At 48.2% G+C, this 18,120-nt stretch overlaps 1 protein-coding gene across 1 annotated transcript in view; it reads right to left on the reverse strand.

Moving 5' to 3' along the window:
• ARHGEF17 (Rho guanine nucleotide exchange factor 17) overlaps window positions 1-18,120 on the reverse strand; it is a 191,264-nt gene that overhangs the window by 55,550 nt on the left and 117,594 nt on the right. Inside the window, exons 2-5 of the mRNA XM_053385410.1 lie at window positions 15,120-15,197; window positions 3,197-3,379; window positions 1,166-1,282; window positions 344-436 (exon numbers count right to left, since the gene is read on the reverse strand). Of these exons, the coding sequence (XP_053241385.1) occupies window positions 344-436; window positions 1,166-1,282; window positions 3,197-3,379; window positions 15,120-15,197 (471 nt within the window). The remainder of the gene's footprint in view (window positions 1-343; window positions 437-1,165; window positions 1,283-3,196; window positions 3,380-15,119; window positions 15,198-18,120) is intronic.

The raw sequence follows: 18,120 nt of genomic DNA on the forward strand, positions 1-18,120 counted from the left end.
AGTCTTTAAACCTCTTTGGTTAACCACCAGCATTACGCTTTCCATTTTTAAGTTCAGAATAGATTAGTTGCATCCAAACAACATGACCAGTCCAACAAAGTTGATGTTGAAGAATCATCGCTTCGACACTGGTGATCTTTGCTTCTTCCAGTACACTGGCATTAGTTCGCCTGTCTTCCCAAGTGATGTGCAAAATTTTCGGAGACACTGTTGATGGAATCTTTCAAGGAGTTGGAGATGGCGTTTATTTGAATTTATACGCCACCCTATGCCCGCAGGTCTCGGAGCAGTTCAACAATTAATAACAACAATTTATGAACAGCAATTAATAACCAGGCCTCACCTTGACCAGAAGCTCATAGCGTGGAATCCGCTGAACCGGCTTAATCATGAGGTCTGAAAGTGCCTGCTTTTCTTTGTTTTCCCTCATGCTTTGCTGAAAGAACATGAAGATCAGGTTTTGCTTAAAAAAAATACTTTTCAGGTTTATACGTTTCAATAATTTTACAGTCATTTTAACATTTAAAAACTTGACTTCCTTCCCCCTCTCTCTTTCTGCGGCTCCTTGAATTTATTTTTAAATATTTTCTGCATATCCAAATTAACTTAATTTGCTCATTTACTCATCAACTTTAGGGCAACTGTTTAAGGCATACTTTTGAAAGTTTTGTGTGTAGATTTTTACATTTGTATAACTTTTAAAAGTCACTTGTAATAGGATGAAGAAGGTTTTAAAATTGGATTAAGTATACAGTGGTACAGTGGATCCGTTCCGGAGTCCCATTCGCTACATGAGCAGAACGCAACCCGTGGGTCGCGATTTGCCGTTTCTGCGCATGCGCGTGACGTCATTTTGCATGTCTGCGCATGTGCGAGCGGTGAAACCCGGAAGTAACCCTTTCCGGTACTTCCGGGTCGCCGCGGGACGCAACCTGAAAAAACGTATCGTGAAGCAAACACAACACGAGGTATGACTGTATAAGATTTTATGGATGTGCATGAACAAGTATATTATAACAGAACCAAGAGGGGGAGTGGAGGGAAGTTGACTGACAAAAAATTATGGTTTAATTTGGCTGTGATCCCCCCCCCCGTTTTATTTCATTTTGTTATTTTTTGGAAACCCAATAAAATGTTATATATATAAAAAAGATTTCTGTCCTACCTCCAGGAACTTCATAAATGCTGGCCTGGCTTCCTTGGCGATCCTCACAGCATCTTTGGCATTGAGGAAGTTATCGATGTAGGCAGAATAAATGTTCACCAGGATGTCTTTGGAAAACTGGGGAAGGAGCGAGACAAAGGCTTCATGAGAAAAGGGGACATTTCCCTCTGAAGTTGTAGAAAGTGGGGAGGTGGGAGAACGCGAAGTGGAGAATTTCAGCCCCTGGGGATTATCACTTTTCAAACAAGCAAACATGAATTCGCATTGCTGATTGGCCAAGATGTATAAGAATAGTTCAGAGGTCAGCTGGAGGTGTAAAAATGGGGTAGGTACTTTTATGCACATGTGGTGAGATTGTAAGAGAATAAGAGAATTTTGGGGCACTATATACAATGAACTTAAAAACGTATTCAAACTCTCATTCACAAAAAAAACTGCCGAGGCCTTCCTATTAGGAATTACATCCATGGAAATGAAGAAAAATCTTAGACTGTTTTTTATGTACGCGACCACAGCGGCTAGGATTTTCATAGCAAAGAACTGGAAAAGTGACAACATCCCCGCAGAAACTGACTGGCAAGCAAAAACGATAGAATATTTACAACTCGCAAGGATGACAGGGAGATTTAAGAGGAGATTCAGTACAGAAAGTTAATGAAAGATTGGATAATGTTTAAAGATTATCTTAAAAACTATTGTGATAACGGTAAACTCCTGGCAGACTTAGAATGAATCTTGAAAGACAGAGACAGTATATAAAAGAATATTCTGGATAAGAAACGGGAAAGTTAAAAAATAATAATGAACTGTGGACAGATGAACAAAATGTAAAATAGTACAATGAGAGGAACTGGAAGTTGGAATGTAAAAAAGTGAAAAGCTTCTGGGAAATGATATATAATGAGATGAAAAAAATGTTGAAATATACATTCATAAAGAAACCAGAAGCATTTTTACTGGGCATGGTAGGAAGTGATATAAATAGAAAAGAATGTAAGCTGTTTTTATATGCAGTGACGGCAGCAAGAATATTATTGGCACAAAAATGGAAGCAAGAAGAATTACCGACGAAAGAAGAATGGAGGATGAAATTAATGGACTATGCAGAATTAGACAAACTAACAGGAAGGATTCGAAATCGGCGGGACCAGAAATTCACAGAAGACTGGTGTAAATTTACAGTTTATTTGAAAAGTAATAGTGATGTTCAAACTACGTTTGTAGGTTTGCAAGAAGTTTTGTGAGGTGAATTATTGGAACTATTGCAAAAATGGATAAAGGGGAGGATGATTAGTTAAGATAATTAAAGGCAATATGAATTTAAGAAATGCATAAAGGTAAAGGTAAAGGTACCCCTGCCCGTACGGGCCAGTCTTGCCAGACTCTGGGGTTGTGCGCCCATCTCACTCAAGAGGCCGGGGGCCAGCGCTGTCCGAAGACACTTCCGGGTCACGTGGCCAGCGTGACATCGCTGCTCTGGCGAGCCAGAGCCGCACACGGAAATGCCGTTTACCTTCCCGCTGGTAAGCGGTCCCTATTTATCTACTTGCACCCGGGGGTGCTTTCGAACTGCTAGGTTGGCAGACGCTGGGACCGAGCAACGGGAGCGCACCCCGCCACGGGGATTCGAACCGCCGACCTTTCGATCGGCAAGCCCTAGGCACTGAGGCTTTTACCCACAGCGCCACCCGCGTCCCAAGAAATGCATAAGAAGTGGTTAAAACGGGGGATCATCAGAGGTGATGGGAGTAAAAAAAAAAGATTGTATAAGTGGTTTGTGGTATGTATTAGAATTCATATGTTAAAATTAATAAAAATTATTATATAAAAAAAGAGAAGAACCGGAAGTTAAAATAAAAAAATAAAATTATTATTAATTAATAAAATAAAATATGCCAGAAAACCCTGCATCCTTTGGGCTAAGTAACCCAGGAAAGCCACACTTCCATCTCGAATACCAGCTCCTTGATCAGAGGTTGTGTGTGCCAGAGGTTGTGTGTGTGTGTGTGTTGTCAGAAAAGCTGAACTCACAGACTTCACCAGGATGTCGCCCACTTTCTGCTTCTCGCTCCAGCTCTGCACGCACTCGCTGATCTGCTCCAGGAACTCCTCGTGGTGATCCAGCAGTTCGGGGATCTGATCAAAGATCTCGTCCACTAGGGCGGGATCGCAGAGGATGGCGTTTTCCGGCAGCTTCAAGGGCTTCATGTAACCCTGGAAAGGGAAAGAGAGAAGGAAGAGCAGACATTTAGGAGACAGGAAGATGGCCGATACCAAGACCCATCCAATTCAATACCGACTGATTGATTGATTGTATTTTTACGCTGCTTTTCATTCAAATGAATCCCAAAGCGGCTTACAACGGATAAACGACCATAACGTAATAAAACATAATAGCACATCGCGAATACAGCATATGTCGTATGAAAAAATTAACAGATTTTCAACGAAACAGTTGCGATCTATAAAAGAAAACTTAATGAAACAGCAACTAAAAAATAAGCTAAACCTCACAATTATTGGCAAGTTGTGCGATTAACAAATCAACGCAGCGTTTAGAATCTATAAAACAATATTAAAAACATTATCAAAACTGCAACTAAAAATATAAGCTGAGCGCTGAGTTCATTCACACAATCTGTGCACCCCTCATGACTCATAAGCTTTTACTCTGTTCAGTTCATTAAAATATACAGTGGTGCCTCGCAAGACGAAATTAATTCGTTCCGCGAGTTTTTTCTTCTTGCGAATTTTTCGTCTTGCGAAGCACGGTTTCCCATAGGAATGCATTGAAAATCAATTAATGCGTTCCTATGGAGACCGCTTGCCAGGCTGGCGATGCGGAGAAGGGCTTTTCTCCCCACCGCAAGCCTTCAGGACAGGTATGGGAACAGAGGGGAAGGCGCGCAGCGCTTCTCCTCTGTTCCCGGGGCTTGCGGTGGGAGGAGGGTTTTTCCTCCCCACCGCCAACATTCTGAATGTTGGCGGTGGGAAGGAAAACCCTCCTCCCACCGCAAGACTTCAGGACAGCTATCCGAAGGCTGGCGCGGGGAGGAGGTCTCTCCGCCCCACCGCCAGCCTTCGGAGGAGGTCCGAGGACAGTGGGGAAGACGTGCTGCGCTTCCCCGCTGTCCCGGAGATTTCCCTATGGGCTTTCGTCTTGCGAAGGAAGCCCATAGGGAAATTCGTTTTGCGAAGCGCCTCCAAAACGGAAAACCCTTTCGTCTAGCGGGTTTTTCGTCTTGCAAGGCGTTCGTCTTGCGGGGCACCACTGTACATCAATGCACATATGTAATCCAGTTTAGCCAGATGCTGATTTGTGACATAGAATATGCTGGTATATACACGCGCGCGCGCACACACACACACACACACCTCTTCTTCAAGTGGGTGACATCCAGATTTTTTGGACTACAATACCCATCTGCCCCAGCCTAGCGTGGCTGGTGGGAGCTGCTCCCCTAAACATATGGAGGGCACCAGGTTGGGGAAGCACCTCTCCAGAGTCCAAGGCAGAAAAGTCTCCTTTCCATCACCTGCTACTTTTCCATAGAGATGCTCTATTTTGCCTAGGACCTCTTGCAAGCAAAGGAGATCCTCTGGCATTGAGCTGGTGTCAGCACTGAAGAGGCGAGCAGTCGAGTTAACATTTTATTCAAAAATACAGGCTACAAGCAGAGAGTTCTCAGGACAGGACCGGCCCCTATAACACGGTTGCAAGGACTGACAGCCCTTGCATCCCTATTCTCTCTCAGCCAGAAGTTGCCCAAGCAGGAATTCACACTCTTTGTTCTGCCAGATGCAAAGCTTTCTGAGTCCTTCGCTACAAGGGTGGAGGGGAGCCTAATACAGATTGAGGTTGAATCCTGACATGACAGAAGTAGTGTTTTTCGGGGCCAGGAAGTGGGTGGGTGTGGAGGACTCCTTGGTCCTGAATGGGGTAACTGTGCCCCTGAAGGACCAGGTGCGCAGCCTGGGAGTCATTTTGGACTCACAGCTGTCCATGGAGGTACAGGTCAATTCTGTATCCAGGGGAGCTGTCTACCAGCTCCATCTGGTACGCAGGATGAGACCCTTCCTGCCCACAGACTGTCTCGCCAGAGTGGTGCATGCTCTAGTTTTCTCTTGCTTGGACTACTGCAATGCGCTCTACATGGGGCTACCTTTGAAGGTGACCCGGAAGCTACAACTAAACCAGCATGCAAACAAAACATTCCTTCCAGTAGCATCTGAGAGACCAACTAAGTTTGTTATTGGTATGAGATTTTGTGTGCATGCACACTTATTCAGATACTACTTAGTGCATGCACATGAAAGCTCATACCAATAACAAACTTAGTTAGTCTCTAAGGTGCTGCTGGAAGGAACTGTTTGTTTGTTTGTTTGTTTGTTTGGACTACGGCAGACCAACACGGCTACCTACCTGTAACTAGAACAAGTAAGCAAGTAAGACAATTATGGTTAAAGCCCAAATCTTTGAATTATAGACCCTCGAAGCTGAAGTTACAACCTACAACTAAAGTTAGGCCAGCTTCAAACCATGGTTTATGTTACAGTGGTACCTCAGGTTAAGTACTTAATTCGTTCCGGAGGTCCGTTCTTAACCTGAAACTGTTATTAACCTGAAGCACCACTTTAGCTAATGGGCCCTCCTGCTGCTGCCGTGCCGCCGGAGCCCGATTTCTGTTCTTATCCTGAAGCAAAGTTCTTAACCTGAAGCACTACTTCTGGGTTAGCGGAGTCTGTAACCTGAAGCGTATGTAACCTGAAGCGTATGTAACCCGAGGTACCACTGTATTGGCTTCTTTCCCTAAACTGTAGTTAAGCCTAAACCACATTTTAAGGTTAGCACGTAATGACACACTGATGAAACACAGTATAGACAATTAACAAATCATAATAATAAGTAATCAACAACAGAAATGAAAGAGGAGAGGGACACTGGGTGCACGTCAAGCTAACCCACAGTTTAGTGTTACATTCGAAAGAGACCAAAATCTGGGCTGCTTCCACTGCAGCTACATATCTTTCCAAAAGTAGAGGAAACGTTCCGCATCTCGTAGGTATTTAAAAAGCTAATCAAAACTGGATTGCTCCTTTTGCTGCCCTTGTCTCCCCTCTTCAAAGATGTCATCTCTGAATGAGTCATGAGCATTTCCAGGAATTTCACTGTGCCGTATTAAAGGCTCCTGAGCTGTAATTATTTCCCCCTGTCCTTCAAGCCCACAATGCAGCTGCTCTTTCCAGCTCTCCTCTTCGGCAAGTCGATGGGTTTGCCTTTGTGCCATCCAATTAAAGCCCCCTTCTCCCCTGCGTAAATAAAAGCCTGGCACCACAAAGGTTGGCACGCCCTGTCCCGAGGCTTTCCAATGACGACAACGCAGAATTCTGCATAAGCCCAACTTTGAGCAAATGCCGCCGATCCAGGCTATTGACAGTGGGAATCAGACATCCAAAGAGTGAAAACCAGGACCTTATTCCCTGTCCCTGCTAGGCCTGGGCTAGATATTGTTGAGGGGGCTCAGAACTTACAGGGTTAAGAGTTCTGAGTGATGACGCCTCACATTCTGAGGGCGGGCAGAGAACACGGAAGGGGCGTGGATTTCTCTGTGTGTTTTTCAGTCTGCGTGTTAGGCTCCATGGAGAAAGGAGCAACATGAGCTGCGTCTCACCGGGAAGATTTACGATGTGTTGATCTGTACAGCAATAAAGACTTTAAGATAAGGAGAGCTGCGTGTCATTCTGAGTTATTGCCACCACACGACAGAACGTTCCTGCTTCTGCTTCTGCTGTGTTTACTCTGCTGGAGTCAAAGGTTCCAAGGGGGAAGAGCAGAGCTGCGCGGAGGAAGCGCGCCGGACCCCCTGGTCAAATTTGACCCCCCGCATAGGTTATGGAGGTCAGCAGTAAAGATAAGCAACGTTCGTGCGTGTGAGGAGGCGGCAGCCGGAGGCCAGCCGATGAGGAGGCCAGCTAAGGAGTAGCTGGAGCCAGCCGAAGGGAGCTCGCTGGGAAGGATCTGCCGGACCTGTAAGTAAGCTGGGCCCCCGGGGAGAGATGGCAGACAGCCAGGAGTCGTCAATCCCTTTTGATAAGGTGGACGGGAGCAAGCCCTGGGCCGGGAGAAGGCAGGCACTGAAGAAAGCAGTGGGAGCCAGGCCCAGAGAGGGGGCTGAGAATTGCTCTGAGGAAGCACCATGCCCAGGAGGGGCTGGTGGATGCCCAAGAAGCCCAGAGGGACGCCCAGAGGGGGCCAAGAGCTGCACAGAGGCTGAGGAATGCCCAGAAGGCCCAGAGGGGGCTGGGACTGTGTTGGAGGGCTGCCGGAATGCCCCTACATATGAGCTGCATGCTGCAAAGCTGCTGGAAGCTGGGAAGAGGAAAGCAGAGGCAAGCTGTTCCTCTGGAGGCTATGCATCCAAGTTTGGGGATGCAGGCCAGGAAGGCCATTCCAAGAGTCTTGAGAGTGCCCAGGCTGTTTGGCAGGAGCTGAGAGGGGTTTGCAGAGAAACCACAGCAGAAGCCAAAAGCCATTTTCCCAACGGCAGAAAAGCCTCAAGGAGGATTGCTGCTGGAGAGGTTGGGGGGGCAGTGAAGACCAGAGGCAAGTCTGCAAAGTTTTCCACTCGGAGATGTTTTGTTTGTGCCTCGGCTGAACACCTGCGACGCAACTGCCCACAGAGAGCGAGAGAGCCAAGGCAGGATGCGCCCAAGGTCGTTTCCCATGGGAACCAGCCCGGGAGAAGAGGCCAGCGTGGAAAGTCCCAGGGTCGGCCGGAAGGGGAGGAGAGCGTTTTTCAACTGTCTGCGTCGATGGCGGTTTTGGACACCACCACCTGCAGCGAGAGCTCCAAGGTCAAGTCAGTTGCTAAGGCAACAAAGAAGGACAACTCCAGTGGGGGGAGGGTCCTACGTTGGGTTGTTGACTCAGCTGCGAATGCCCATTTGGTAACAGCGCCACCTGATGGACAAATGTGGAACTGCAAAGCTGTTTCAACTGAGAAAACTGTTAGATTTGCTACAGGTGCACAGGGCCGTGTAACCCATATTTCTAACTTGTTTGTCTCTTTTTTACAGGCTGAATTGAAGGTTTATGTTCTCCCTGAGATAAAGCATTGCTTGCTGTCTGTACCTTCTCTTTTACAGGAGGAATATTCTGTGAGTTTTGAAAAAAATGTTTGTACCATTTCCAGAGGTGGAGAGCAACTGGTACGTGTTGGAAAAAATCAGAACAACCTCTTTGTTCTGGAATCACCTCTCGAGGGTGAGGGGAAAGCCACTGACCACACTCATGTGTCGTGTGCTTGCGTGTGGCACAAGAGAATGTCACATGGGTCCTGTGAGGACGTCCAGATGTTATCAGAGTGCACCAAAGGTTGCAAGGTAAAAGAATGTGGTAAACCTTTGAAGTGCAAGGCTTGCAGGAAAGCCAGAAACAAGGGATTTAGCCATCCCAGGGTGGAGAGGGTCACCACAAAGCCTTTTGAGCTTGTGCATGCAGACCTTTTAAGTATGCCACAGCCAAGTCTGGGCAAGGCCAAGTGGCTGATGGTGCTGACAGATGATTTTACAAGGAACGCATGGGCGTTCACGCTGAGAACGAAGGAGGAAGCAGCGCAACTGATCAAAGATTGGGTTGCAGAGGTGGAACAGAGGTTCTCCACCAAGGTGCAAGGTTTCCAGTTTGACCGTGGTTCTGAGGTCACTGGGTCTGCTCTAAAGGGTTTCTTTCGCCAGAGGGGGATACGTCACAAGGTGACTTCTCCTCAGGAGAGTGGCGTGGCAGAGCTGAGGAGTAAAGCCCTGGTTCGAGCATCCGAAATCCTACTGGATGACTCTGGTTTGCCTCACAGTTTTTGGGGGGAGGCGGTAAAAACGGCCAATTTCACGATGAACAGGTGCTACAATTCAGTGGTAGGTGACACCCCGTATTTCCTGCTTCATCGGCAGAAGCCGCTTGTGCATTTCTTTCGCACTTTTGGTTGCAGGGCCATGGTGCCTGTACCAAAGTGGTTGCAGCAAGAAGGTGGTCCAAAGTACCAGGAAATGATCTTCTGTGGGTATGAACCCGCGACCAAGGGGTGGAGATTCGCATACCCAGAAGGTGATCAGACCAAGCTTCTGGTCAGTAAACAGGCTGAGTTCTTTGAGCAGGATGGCTGGGCTAGGCGCAAAGTGCGCTCTGACGTTCACTCAGATTGTCTGTCTGACTCTGAGGAGGAAAGAGAGCCAGAGCCTGAACCTGCTGGTGGAGACCAGGTCCCTGAACAGAGTAGGGCGTCTCCACAGGTTGTGAAGGGAGTGTCCAAGAGTGAGCCCTCATCTCCTGTGCGCATAATGGAGAAAGCTCACAGACGTGTCAAGTCAGAGGGGGAGTCTTCTGATGAGGAAGACGCACATGCTGGCCCCAGTGGGTCAGGAGAAGAACCCCAGTTTGTGCCCAGGCGGTCTTCAAGGGCTACAAAGGGAATTCCACCTGAGAGGTTTCAGGTCACAAATGCGTGGGTTGGTTTCGCACAGTGCGAACCTGAGGTTTGTGAGGTTCAACAGGTGCCTAACAACGATGCCAGGAAGGGGTGGAAGGCAATGGGGAAGGTGTTGAACACTCAGAAGTCCTCTCAGAACGTGATTCGAGAGGGGGTGTTGAGGGGGCTCAGAACTTACAGGGTTAAGAGTTCTGAGTGATGACGCCTCACATTCTGAGGGCGGGCAGAGAACACGGAAGGGGCGTGGATTTCTCTGTGTGTTTTTCAGTCTGCGTGTTAGGCTCCATGGAGAAAGGAGCAACATGAGCTGCGTCTCACCGGGAAGATTTACGATGTGTTGATCTGTACAGCAATAAAGACTTTAAGATAAGGAGAGCTGCGTGTCATTCTGAGTTATTGCCACCACACGACAGAACGTTCCTGCTTCTGCTTCTGCTGTGTTTACTCTGCTGGAGTCAAAGGTTCCAAGGGGGAAGAGCAGAGCTGCGCGGAGGAAGCGCGCCGGACCCCCTGGTCAAATTTGACCCCCCGCATAGATATATCCATATACAGTCATACCTCAGGTTACAGACGCTTCAGCTTGCATTTTTTTGGGTTAAAGGTAAAGGTAAAGGGACCCCTGACCATTAGGTCCAGTCGTGGCCGACTCTGGGGTTGCGGCGCTCATCTCGCTTTACTGGCCGAGGGAGCCGGCATACAGCTTCCGGGTCATGTGGCCAGCAGGACTAAGCCGCTTCTGGCAAACCAGAGCAGCGCACGGAAACGCCGTTTACCTTCCCGCCGGAGTGGTGCCTATTTATCTACTTGCACCTTGACGTGCTTTTGAACTGCTAGGTTGGCAGGAGCAGGGACCGAGCAACAGGAGCTCACCCCTTTGCAGGGATTCGAACCGCTGACCTTCTGATCGGCAAGTCCTAGGCTCTGTGGTTTAACCCACAGCGCCACCCGCGTCCCTTACTGTATATATGTATATGTATAAGGTAAAGGGACCCCTGACCATTAGGCCCAGTGGCCGACTCTGGGGTTGCAGCGCCCATCTCGCTCTATAGGCCAAGGGAGCCAGCGTACAGCTTCTGGGTCATGTGGCCAGCATGACTAAGCCGCTTCTGGTGAACCAGAGCAGCACACAGAAACGCCGTTTACCTTCCCGCCGGAGCAGTACCTATTTTTCTACTTGTACTTTGACGTGCTTTCAAACTGCTAGGTGGGCAGGAGCAGGGACCGAGCAACGGGAGCTCACCCCATCACGGGGATTTGAACCACCGACCTTCTGATCGGCAAGCCCTAGGCTCCGTGGTTTAACCCACAGCACCACCACCAAAACCCAGAAGTACCAGAACGGGTTACTTCTGGGTTTCGGCGGTCGCACATGCACATAAGCGCTAAATCACACTTTGTGCATGCGCAGAAGCGCTGAATCATGACCCGCGTGTGCGCAGACGCGCCGCTGCAGGTTGTGGATGCTGCGGGTTGTGAACGTGCATCCCGCACGGATCACGTTCTCAACCCGAGCGTCCACTGTATCGCCCAGGACTGGTGCAAGGGGCAGACTGCGATGATGGCTTTGCTTAACGGTATATCGCTGGCGAGACTGCCATTTCATGAGTCCCTCTGCTCCCAGCGCCCAGCACAGCTAGCAGAAAAACAAGCTGGAGGCAGAGGGACTCCAGAGCAGTGGCGGTTTTGCCGGCGATATACCGCTGAGTGGAACCGCCATTGAGGTCCGCCCTCATACCGCTGCAGAGGGAGAAACAAGCTGCGTTGCCGAGGTGCCGATACAGCTTGTTCGTCTCTCTGCTTCAAGAAGCCCAATGTCCCTCCAGATGGAGCATGCTGGAGGAATGTGGGGCTTGCTGGACCACTGGCTTGACCAGGGGTCAGCATACTTTTTCAGCAGGGGGCTGGTCCACTGTCCCTCAGACCTTGTGGGGGGCCAGACTATATTTTGGAAAAAAATATGAATGGATTCCTATGCCCCACAAATAACCCAGAGATGCATTTTAAATAAAAGCACACATTCTACTCATGTAAAAACATGCTGATTCCCTGACCGTCCATGGGCCAGATTTAGAAGGCGATTGGGCCGGATCCGGCCCCCAGGCCTTAGTTTGCCTACCCATGGGCTTGATGTTACCCTATAGGAAGCTGCCTTATTCTGAGTCAGAACATGGGGACATTTGACTCAGTTTTGTCTACACTGACTGGCAATTGTTCTCCAGGGTTTCGGGAAGGGAGACCCTCCCTCCCTTATCTGGAGCTGCTGGGGACTGAAGCTGGGACCCTCTTTGTGGAAGGCAAATGCTCTACCTCTGAGCCACAACGCTTCCTCGATGGAGTAAAAAGGAGGGCAATGTGGCAGCTAGACTGGTGACTGGGAGCGGCCGCCGAGACCACATAACACCGGTCCTGAAAGACCTAGACTGGCCCCCAGTACATTTCCGAGCACAATTCAAAGTTTTGGTGCTGACCTTGAAAGCCCTAAACGGCCTCAGTCCAGTATACCTGAAGGAGCGTCTCCACCCCCATCGTTCTGCCCAGACACTGAGGTCCAGCTCCAAGGGCCTTCTGGCGGTTCCCTCACTGTGAGAAGTGAGGCTACAGGGAACCGGCAGAGGGCCTTCTCAGTGGTGGCGCCTGCCCTGTGGAACGTCTTCCCTTCAGATGTCAAGGAAATAAACAACTACCTGACTTTTAGAAGACATCTGAAGGCAGCCCTGTTTAGGGAAGTTTTTAATGTTTGATGTTTTATTTGTGTTTTTTTTTAATGTTCTGTTGGAAGCTGCCCAGAGTGGCTGGGGAAACCCAGCCGGATGGGCGGGGTATAAATAATAAATTATTATATTATTATTATGGTTTACAGATGAAAAGGACTCAGAGCATTAAATAAAAAGTCTTATTGCACAAAGGAGGTCGAGAGAGCCTGGCATTTGGAAATGGCAAAGAGCTGCGGCTGACAAGTCTGTTTTCCATGAATTAGAGACTCGAAGCAGAGGGCGAAGGGTACGAAAATAACCCTCCAATTTTCACACTTGAGAGTTGTGGTGCGTGGGAAGGATTTATTGTACGCAGACCAAAAGGGAGGGGAAACAGCTAAGCGCTTCCCATTTGGACAATGGAAAAGGCAGAAATAGATTCCCGTGGAATCAAAACTGCTGCAGGCACAAGAAAGACTCATATTGGTGCCTCACAGCAAAGTCACACCTGCAAATGAATCGTGGGGAGGCAGGTCGTCCCGGTCAGACAGCATTTGCACACACACCAAAGGGGGAATAAACCTGAATGCAAGTTCCCTGACAACTTGATCCTGAGCGCCGTCATCCCTGGTGCTCTGCTCTCGAGCCCCGGATCCCGTGGCAACAGGATGCAGTTGCCACGGAGACGAGCGCAGGCTGGGTTTGGGCTGACAAAAGCTTCCCAGTGCCCGACGTGGGTCGTTCTGCCGCATTAGGAACGCACAGGTCTTGTTTCCGGCAGCCCTGCTAAGGCAGTGCAGCCGAGCAAGGAGTCGCAAGGGAGAGAAGGGTGCGCTTCTTGGTTACAGAGAAACTCCTGGGCATCGCTCTGCTCAGAAATCCCCTCCAGACATCGCTACGGGTAAACCGGGCAGCCCTGTCCGTATTGCTATTTTGACTTTTAGAAGACATCTGAAGGCAGCCCTGTTTAGGGAAGCTTTTAATGTCTGATGCATTACTGTATTTTAATATTTTGTTGGAAGCCGCCCAGAGTGGCTGGGGAAGCCCAGCCAGATGGGCAGGGTATAAATAAATTATTATTATTATTATTATTATTATTATTACTACTACTACTACTACTAATAATAATAATATAATTTTATAATTTATATGCTGCCCATCAGACTGGGTAGCCCCAGCCACTCTGGCTAGCTCCCAACAAAATATTAAAAACACAATAAAATATCAATCATTAAAAACTTCCCTGAACAGGGCTGCCTTCAGGTGTTTTCTAAAAGTCAAAGAATTTAAGAACATCCTTGCAGAATCAGGTCAAACACACCCAGTTCCTATAACCTTTCCTCATCGGACTTTATATTATTATTATCATTTTCATCATCATCATCGTCTTACTGACTAGTTATTTAAATCAAGTCTTCCTGGCTAGTGATTTAAATCGAATCCACCCTGGCTTGCAGGCCACACTAAGCCAAGCATCTTGGCTTGTTGTCCTCACTTGCACTCCTGCACTGCAGGGGGTTGGACTAGATGATCGCTGGGGTCCCCTTGGGGGTCTATGAGCAAAATGGAGCCATCTGGCAGCAGGCACTAGTGCTCATTCCCGGCTCACCGTAACTTCCAAAAGAGGTCCATTATCACGGTTGTTTCATTACTCATTTAATGTTTGATGTATTATAGTATTTTAATATTCTTTTGGAAGCCGTCCAGAGTGGCTGGGGAAGCCCAGCCAGATGGGCGGGGTATAAATAATAAATTATTATTATTATTATTATTATTATTATTATTATTATTACTCCCCAAGGTGGCGTACCCGGTTCTCCCCCTCTCGCAACAACCCTGAGAGGTAGATCAAGCTGAGAGGAGACCATGACTGGCCCAAGGTCATCCACCCAGGGAGCTTTATGGCCGAGTGGGAATTTGAACCCCAGTCTCCTGGGACCTGGTCCATCCACTACACCACACTGCCATTCTGCAACCAAACATCAAACACAGGGGAAAATGCAGGTGGGATAAGCAACGCAAAGGTTTAACAAGGAAACTTGGTACAGTGGTACCTTGGTTCTCAAACAGCTTGGAACCCAAACACTGCAAACCCGGAAGTAAGTTTTCTGGTTTGTGAACTTTTTTCGGAAGCCGAACATGCTGCATTTTGAGTGTTATGCTTCTGTTTTCAGTGCCACACTTCCGTTTTGACTGTTACGCTGAGGTCTGTCCGTTTTTGCTATTTATTTTGCGTTTTTGTGGCTCGTTTTGTGTGTGTGACTGTGTGGAACGCAGTTCAGCTACTGATTGATTGACTGTGTGACTGCAGGACATTGTTTATTGCTTTCATTTTATGGATCGATGGCCTTGTTAGATAGTAAAATCCATGTTAAATTGCTGTTTTAGGGGTTGTTTTAAAAGTCCGGAACGGATTAATCCGTTTTGCATTACTTTCTATGCGAAAGCGTGCCTTGGTTTTAGAGCGCTTTGGTTTTGGAACAGACTTAAGTTTGAGAACCAAGGTACCACTGTACTGTGACTGCCAGTCACAAGACGGTAGTGAGAATGCCGTGTGCAAGTTATAGCGTGCAAATTATGGGCATGGGGGATTTTTTATTTTAGATGCTACCCTCCTAAAACTCAAAGGATGTTGAACATGGGCCACATTCAGGCCATGCATTTAAAGCAACATGATACCACTTTAGAGAAGAAAAACAGCACGGGCATATTTGACCAGTGCAGAGTTTGACCGGAGCTCGAGGTCCCTGGGCTGCTCCCACGTGGGTCAGTTACCTGCATCAGGGTCCGCAGCGACTCCACGTACGACTGTTCCGTGTCCAGGAGTGTCATAATCACGTGTTTCCGCATATCCTGCAAAAAAGAGAGGCAGAGAGAGGCGTTTGAGAAAGCAGAGTTTCCTGGAGGTAAAAACAAGAGCTTAAGAAACAAGTGCCCCGGTTTATCCTTTTCCTTCTCCCTCCCAACGTCTTTTCCTTTTGTGTCGTGACTTCGTCAGATTATAAGACCGATGGCAGGAAGCGTCTTATCGCCGACACTTATGAGTTGCTTTTGCAGCGTTCTCTGGGCTGAAAAGCAGGACAAAAAAAGCGTTTGACAAATAACCACCATGAAGGGTTTGTGCTGGGTGTAAACACAGCCTAGAATCAAACGGAACAGGCTACATTGAGCACCAACATCTTCAATACCCAACCCCCCCCCAAAAAAAATCCCTGCTGCTTTGACTGCTCAGATCTGCAACATCTTTTCAAAGGTTAATAAGAACTGCTGTATCCTTGTCAAAACAGAATGGATGCTTTTGAATTCTGGTGCTGGAGGAGACTCTTGAGAGTCCCATGGACTGCAAGAAGATCAAACCTCTCCATTCTGAAGGAAATCAGCCCTGAGTGCTCACTGGAAGGACAGATCCTGAAGCTGAGGCTCCAAGACTTTGGCCACCTCATGAGAAGAGAAGACTCCCTGGAAAAGACCCTGATGTTGGGAAAGATGGAGGGCGCAAGGAGAAGGGGACGACAGAGGACGAGAGGTCCAGCTCCGAGGGCCTTCTGGCAGTTCCCTCCCTGCGAGAAGTGAAGTTACAGGGAACCAGGCAGAGGGCCTTATCGGTGGTGGCACCCGCCCTGTGGAACGCCCTCCCACCAGTTGTCAAAGAGAAAAACAACTACCAGACTTTTAGAAGACATCTGAAGGCAGCCCTGTTTAGGGAAGCTTTTAATGTTTAATAGGTTATAGTATTTTAGTGTTGTGTTGGAAGCCACCCAGAGTGGCTGGGGAAACCCAGCCAGATGGGCGGGGTATAAATAAATTGTTGTTGTTGTTGTTGTTGGACAGTGTTCTGGAAGGTACCAGCTATGGTTTTCCCAGTAGTGATGTATGGAGGTGAGAGCTGGACCATAAAGAAGGCTGATTGGCAAAGAATTGATGCTTTTGAATTCTGGTGCTGGAGGAGACTCTTGAGAGTCCCATGGACTGCAAGAAGATCAAACCTCTCCATTCTGAAGGAAATCAGCCCTGAGTGTTCACTGGAAGGACAGATCCTGAAGCTGAGGCTCCAAGACTTTGGCCACCTCATGAGAAGAGAAGACTCCCTGGAAAAGACCCTGATGTTGGGAAAGATGGAGGGCACAAGGAGAAGGGGACGACAGAGGACAAGATGGTGGGACAGTGTTCTCGAAGCTACCAGCATGAGTTTGACCAAAGGCAGTGGAAAACAGGAGTGCCTGGCGTGCTCTGGTCCAGGGGGTCACGAAGAGTCGGACATGATTAAACAACTAAACAACAACAACATTGCGGCTCCAGGAGGGTAATGTATGGGAGAATTCTTTTGCAAAACCACCCTCTTTCTAGCTAGGTGCTTTCTGTTCCTCTCTTCTTTCCTCTTAATTTTTTTTAAAAAAGCTATGCAGCAACCCAATCTAAGTTCTTTGCAAAATCACAAAAACCCGCTGCCATCCGTTGCAGAAATCAAGAGGTCATCAGACGAGATCTTAGATCTCAGAGAAAGCAGATCAGATCTTGAGCACGGTTCCCAGGGACCCACAGTCCCCCCGTCCTCTCCCCCGAACGCACAAAAGGGCCAGGACTGGGGCATGTTTGTACATTGCCATGTTCCCCTCCCACGCCCATCGTAACATAAAAAGGGTAAAACACTTGCTTTGAGCGCAGACATTCTCTGGTTCAGTCCCCCAACAGCATCTCCAAGCAAGCTGGAGAACTTGCCTTGTGGGAAATTCTGGAGAGCTGCTGCCAATCAGTGAAGGCAATACTAATCTGAATGGACCAACACATCCTTCCCTCAGTACGAGGCAACTTTCTGGGATCCACATGTTGAGCAGAAGGAGGGTATTGGGGGGAAATCTAGGCTGCACCGGAGCAGGTGGAAAGGTTGGTGGTGACGTTTTTTAATTGCCACTAGTGCCAGGGAGAAAACAACAACAACAGCACACCTCGGGTTAAGAACTTAATTTGTTCTGGAAGTCCGTTGTTAACCGGCAACTGTTCTTAACCTGAGAAACCACTTTAGCTAATGGGGCCTCCCGCTGCTGGAGCACGATTTCTGTTCTCATCCTGAAGCAAAGTTCTTAACCCGAGGTACTACAGTGGTGCCCGGCAAGACGAATGCCTCGCAAGACGAAAAACCCGCTAGACGAAAGGGTTTTCCGTTTTTCGATGCGCTTCGCAAGACGATTTTCCCTATGGGCTTGCTTCGCAAGACAGAAACGTCTTGCGAGTCTTGCGATTTTTTCCGCTCCCCCCCCCTTTTCTAAGCCGCTAATAGCCTTTTAGCCGCTAAGCCGCTAAGCCTTTAATAGCCGCTAAGCCGCTAAACCGCTAATAGCGCTAATCCGCTAATAGGGTTGCTTCGCAAGACGAAAAAACCGCTAGACGAAGAGACTCGCGGAACGGATTATTTTCGTCTTGCGAGGCACCACTGTATTTCTGGGTTAGCGGAGTCTGTAACCTGAAGCGTATGTAATCTGAAGCGTATGTAACCTGAGGTACCACTGTACTTTCTATGGAAAAGTGCGCCTCTACTTATGTACGTTTCTAGTTACGACCGGACCTCCGCAACGGACTATGGTTGTAAGTAGAGGTTCCACTTGTAACAGAGGAAAGCTCTCCCATGCAGCTGAGCTCCGGTCCCAATCCGAATGGACACCAGGAGGAAGGTCTCTCTCATGCCAACAAGCAGCTTGAGAAGATGGAGAGGAGCATAAGAAGACATGGAGAGGAAGTGAAGCCGAGCCTTCTGGATCAGGCCCATGGATCATCTAAT

This window comes from Podarcis raffonei, chromosome 4, assembly GCF_027172205.1.
Source record: "Podarcis raffonei isolate rPodRaf1 chromosome 4, rPodRaf1.pri, whole genome shotgun sequence".
NCBI lineage: Eukaryota > Metazoa > Chordata > Lepidosauria > Squamata > Lacertidae > Podarcis > Podarcis raffonei.